The sequence below is a fragment of the Adiantum capillus-veneris genome, chromosome 16, assembly GCF_014529385.1.
Source record: "Adiantum capillus-veneris isolate H3 chromosome 16, ASM1452938v2, whole genome shotgun sequence".
Taxonomy (NCBI): domain Eukaryota; kingdom Viridiplantae; phylum Streptophyta; class Polypodiopsida; order Polypodiales; family Pteridaceae; genus Adiantum; species Adiantum capillus-veneris.
The window spans coordinates 144770837-144776836 of NC_140946.1; the positions used below are offsets into that span (position 1 = coordinate 144770837).

Sequence of the window (6000 nt, forward strand, 5' to 3'; positions counted from 1 at the left end):
GACTGGGCATGCACGGTCTACGAATAGACTCACAAAAGTGCCATATCACTTTTAATCTAGACTGACTGGACTGACCGAACCCTGATCATGCTGTAGCTTGTCCACGAACACATAGGGTTGGATGTGTCACGTGACATCCTGAGCCAGATGCAGGCGAGACATGGAGATTTTTTCATGAGCATCCCCCCCCCCCAAAAAAAAAAGAAAAGAAACGGGCTATCACATCCATTGAGATTTGGGGCGCATATGCAGCATCTCTTCACACAGTTCCAGGGCAGCAGTCTCTACCTGACCATTCGGAGCCTTGCCCACAAACATGCACTTTCTTTACCGTTGAGATGGTAAAGACATCCATTGATAGGATGAGAACTAGGAGAGCTTATGATCACGATGGATTGATGGCGGAGCACTTTATTCATGCTAAAGACATGCATGCTGGGCTTCTTGGAGTAATGTTCAACCAAGCCATGTAAGAGGGTTTTCTAGATACTTGGAGCGTGTCTACCATTGTGCCTATCTTCAAGGCAGGAGACCCCATGATCTACCTTACTATCATGATTGGGCTAGGTCCATTCTTGAGTAGCAGCTGAGTTGATGGGCAGAGAGAGCAGGCGTTCGGGTATCTGGCCAGGCAAGTTTCAAGAGGGTTTTTTCTACTTTTGATCATATATTGACACTCAAGAGTTGTTATTGAGGAAAAGCAGATCAAATGGTAGGAGGATTTACTGTACCTTTGTGGATTTCACAAAGTATTTGATATGGTTCCCAAAGCTTGACTGATGCAAAGATTGCATGAGATGAGAGTACCCACAGAGCTTATCTAGGGAGTCATGGCTTTATACAGGACAATCGTGGGGCAGGTTTGTACTCCCGAGGGGTTATCTGCTGAGCATATTTGCTCCACTGTTGGAGTGAAACAGGGATGCCCACTCTCCCCTACATTGTTTGGTTTGTATGTGGATGAGGTTTTAGATTACATTAAGAGGGGAGGCGACTCAGGAGCATAGCTAGCAGGGACATGTATTTTATTACTACTATATGCGGATGATATGCGTTGATCTTAGATTTTCCCGAGGGGATGCAACGACTCTTGGATGCATTGCACACATTTGTTAGTGATAGGGGCTTGTTGGTGAACTTTTGCAAGACCAAAGTTATGGTGTTCAACACCACAACACAGTGGGCTAGGCGATCTGTACCGACCTTCACATATGGTCAGCAGATGGTTGAGTATACAGACGCATACACTTACCCGGGAGTGATCTTGAATGGTCTAGTGTTCTCCTTGAGGAGAGCAACAAAGACCAGATGGACGAGAGCAAATGCAACTTTTGGGAGAGTGGAGAGGATGTGTTCGCAGATTCAATTTCAAGAACCTCGAACAAAGCTTTGGCTATTTGACACATTGGTTACTTCAATTATACTGTAAGGGGTGCCGATATGGGGATCATCAATAGACCATCATAGCCAAGCTGCCAGTACTGACGGATGGAGATGTATATAGAGGCCTCTGGTCTATATGATTTCCCGGATGATTAGGGCCAAGGCCTTTGTACCACATGAGATTATTCGTGCAGAGCTTGCTGCTCCCGTGCATAGAGAGGCTTTGGACCATTGGCTAGAGTCATGAGATAATCAGGATCAAATGACAAAGATTCCTCGGGTTGTTTTTGCTAGAGTTGCGTAGACACAGGGAGAGTCTCCTCAAGAGATCAGATAGTGGGAGACATTCACAGAGGGAAATCACTGTTTTTTTTAGAGCAGAGACTTAGCAGTTAGATGAGAAAGCTCCACAAAAGACTTCAAAGTCCACCTATACCAAAGGTATATTGACTGACAAAGCCATTGAGCTTGGGAGTGCTAGATGCCCATGTCTACGGGGGCCACCACGACATCGATGGAGGCTCCATCAAAGGATCAGGACTATTCTAACACGGCATGGGAGACGTCCAATACAACTATTCACCAGCGCAGACATTGACGATATTCTTCAATGACCGATGGAGTACATCCTCGAACAACGCTCGATGCCGGACATCCTCGGACATTGATGCTCATTTTAGCTTTTAGCTTTTATTTTACTTCATTTCATTTCATTTTATTTTGTATCCAGACATTGTATTAGATCCACCGGGATTGTATTGGTTTGGTCTTATAGGTCATTTTGGACTTTTGAAGACATTTAATATAACATTTTATTTCGTTTCATTTCCCTCTATGTGCGCTTATTACGGACGAGGCCCACAAGGTATCGATTGCAAAACAACCCTCTTAGGCTTTGCTTTATCCAATCTCTCACATCTCTATAATCAGCCATCTGGCCTCTAGGACGTAAGGGCAACCTGCTTGTTGAACTCTAATGGAGCAAGAGTTCCTTCCATGGCTCATCCCCTAGATTCCATGCACAATGAGATTCCTCAACGAGTCTTCACTCCGAAATTTGGATTAACAATCAAGAATCTCAGAGTCATGAAAGAAACTCAGTATGCAGATCTTTGTATTGATGTATGCTCGTGAGTTATGTGTGTGTATGGTGTGATGTTGCAATGCATTTATCATGGCATGTTCGACAACAGCGGGAAGGGAATTCGCTTCGTTGGAGAGTGTTCATTGGAGTTGGGCATTCTCCCTTGCTTTGGTTGACCGTTCGCCTTGGCGCGCATACTCTCTCTCGTGTCGTGGCCTTCGCGTAGTTGGTGGTGTGGTTGATAAGGCGGGCTACACTTTCGAGTTTCCCCTTGCCCCGTTTTGGAATAGACATGCATTACCGCCAGCTCTGATGAGAGCTTCAACACATGCAGGCTGACTTTTTACTCATTCCGCCTTTGGCTAATGGAATAGACATGCATTACCGCCAGCTCTGATGAGAGCTTCAACACATGCAGGCTGACTTTTTATTCATTCCGCCTTTGGCTAATGGCATCACAATGGTCAGCAAGCCAAGGCCGCTATGGTCCATGCACAAATCTGATACCTGGTGGAGAAAGCCTCTCTGCCATTTGGAAGAGCTACGTCCCTTTGAAGGAGCAGTTATTTCTCTGGCAATGCTTGCTTGGAGTTCTCTCAGTGGGCACATTTCTCAGTGCACGTCATATCCTCTCTTCTCGTTATGTCCGCTGTTCGACATCGGAAGAGACTGTTAGTCACCTGCTATGGGATTGCTGCATTACTGGAGTTTTTCTTCGCCGCATATCAGTTTGTATGCGGCTCCGTTTTCTCTCCATGGTCTTCCACAGGCGGTTCTGGGCTGTTGGCATTCTCGCACCTGCCTTGCAGCGATTTGCGGTCTTCTTCATGTGGGTCAAATTTTGGGCCTATTGGACTGTGTGGCGCCAATGTAATGGCTACATGTTCCACCGCTCTGATGCAGATCCTGGAAGTTGGTGATATCACCCTTGATATACATCAGCTTTCCCATGAATGCTTTTACCCCTCTTTCACAGCTGAATGCTTTCCTATGAATGCTTTTAGCCCTCTTTCACAGCTGAACACTTTTGTGTTCTTCCTTTGTATACGATCCTTTTTGTGGGTTTTCCTCGCCTTGAGGTTTCCCACTTGTAAATTAATCCCAAAGATTTACAGAAAAAAGTTGTGTATGGTGTGGATGTGTGAGAGCATATATTAGTACCTAGTTCTACACCCACTATCAGGCACTGATGACGTTGGGAATGTTGTAGTATTTAGGCAATACTATGCATGATGGAGCTGATGGTTATATTGTCTTGTGGATGACTACCATGAGTCTATACCTTGCACTTCCTTTTGAAGGTGAGTCTGGGCTTAGCCTGGATTCATCTCGGTATATATGAATCCGGAATTTCACTTGGAAGGTGGGGAGATTGATGATTGGCAAGCCTTGGCGTGTGTGGATTGACATCCTATATGGCCCAAAGAAAAGCTTGGTTACGCTCGCACCAGCTGCTCTCGCAAACCCACCCCCCGTTCGTGCATCCCTTGAGAAGTGCTAGAGGGTTTAGTTTGAGCCATCGGACGAGGCTAGTCTAGCTTTGGTACAGAATTCCTTGCTGTCATTTAAGTGAGATTTCAGGTGTATTTTCATCCACACTAGTCAGAGATTGGCAGTGGCCGAGGTGTTGTGTTGGGTGAGAGTGGTGCACCGTTCTATAATGTATACACGCCCACTCAGATTGATTCTTCGCCTTGCTCTCCTGAAGAATCCTCCTCGATTTGATTCTGCTGTGCCTTCTTCTTTGGCAGAGATACCACATGCATCTCCTGGACACATTAGGGTACCTGGGGATTCTACTATGCCTTCATGAAGTTTTGATAGTGATAAACAAGATGATGGGTGGTGCACATTGACGAATCTTTGTGTTTGTGATAATCTATGAAGGGAATTGTGTGAGGGGATTCGGCCTTGTTAATAGATGTGAGCTGGTGGTGATCTATCATAACCAGCTAAAGTTTCTTGCCTCTTGTTAGTGGGATCCTTTTTTTTTGTAAATATGCAGTGCGTTTTCCAGCATACAATCTTGAATGTGAAGTACAACTTAGAAGCATTTCCTCAGCGTATTGATTTTATATTCGAGTTTATGAAGGTACCCTATCATTCACTGTCTTGGTGCAAAACCTGGCTAGGATCTACTGTGAATGTCACCAGAACTCCACAGGTGCGTTCAAAAGCTTGTTTTGAAAGAAACATATTCCTTTGCAGGCTAACACATAATCATGCACTGTTGCTGAGTGTACTCGTAGTAAGAGATGAAAAGATAGTTCTTAATGTATGGTTGTTGCTGCAGCGTGCATATACAGCTTCGGAAGTGCAAGTGATTCGTGATGTTAAGCATGAAAAAGGAGGCGATATTGTTCCGGACATGACGCGTGATAGCAACATGAGATACATGACTTTTTATGAAGATGGTGATAGCATACCTGGCAAGCGTACAGCTGTTTGGGAGATTGACAAAGGTTTGACATAGCTGTTCTTTTCAGTCTGAAAGTAAGAGAATTCAATGTTGGGACTGCTCCTGCTGATTATTTTTCTCATCCTCCCCTGCTCTTTCCCTTTTTGGTTTTTATTTTTTATGTGGCACAGTTGACCATAGAAACATTGTGCGACTTCCAGTTTTACTCCGAGAGCTGTGGTTGGAGACATCACACGGTTTTCATCCGGAAGCCAAACGCCGCTTTGTTTCTAAAGGTAATTTTTTATTGTCATTGTTTGCTTTAGCAGGTAATTGACTTCAGGTAGAAAAGAAGTGTGCCAAAACACACACTTCCTCACCCTATGTCAGAAAAGCATACGATAAGAGAATCGTTGAAGGAACAACCTCACCAATATATAGTTATGTTTTTTTCATTTTTCAGTCAAGCGAGAACCAATAAGGGATGAGGATTGCCTTTGGGACTACTCGAAGGCAAGATGTGGCATGCCAGATCAATGTGAATACAGGTTAGATTTTTGATGTATATGAGAGTGCATTACATTACATTAGCCATCTCACACAATTGGAACTTTGCAGGTATGTGTTTGGTGATGTGCATCTAGGGCAAAGTTGCCGTCTGCGAGCTTCTTTGGATAATCCATTCCAACATTACCTGTAAACAGCTGCATGTAACACCACCATTTTTTTCCCAGCAACAAAAGCTGGTGGCGTCTGCTCTAATTCTTTTTGTAAAAAGACAATAATGATTAATCTAACTGCTTTTTGCATTCTTTCCCTCTTAGGTGATCCAATCTTTATGGAAAAGAGTAGAGGAGGTTTGTCAGAGTAGCTTCATTATGTTAGAGATTTTAAGTTTCCCCTTTTGCTCAAAATTTTTCAGGGTGAATATTATTTTTGTAGCTTTGTTAACGAAATAGGAGTATCTTGACTAGAGTAGCTTTGTTAACGAAATAGGAGTATCTTGACTAGAGCTGCACATGTATGAACTTCTCTACAGAAAGAAAAACCTTTTAGGTGTTTGTGTGAAGAAAAGTGCACATTTTTCAATCCTATGTGAGTGTTTTCTCATGACATGGGTACTTATTGACGGAAC

At 43.8% G+C, this 6000-nt stretch overlaps 1 protein-coding gene across 2 annotated transcripts in view; it reads left to right on the forward strand.

Moving 5' to 3' along the window:
• PSAT1 (phospholipid sterol acyl transferase 1) overlaps positions 1-5681 on the forward strand; it is a 102864-nt gene extending 97183 nt beyond the window's left edge. For both annotated transcript variants that reach the window (XM_086485701.1, XM_086485700.1), the window contains 5 exons: positions 4560-4631; positions 4761-4929; positions 5057-5161; positions 5329-5413; positions 5484-5681. In XM_086485701.1, coding sequence (XP_086341827.1) covers positions 4560-4631; positions 4761-4929; positions 5057-5161; positions 5329-5413; positions 5484-5565 — 513 coding nt within the window. In that variant the 3' untranslated portion in view covers positions 5566-5681. The remainder of the gene's footprint in view (positions 1-4559; positions 4632-4760; positions 4930-5056; positions 5162-5328; positions 5414-5483) is intronic.
• The last annotated feature ends 319 nt before the right edge of the window (positions 5682-6000 follow it).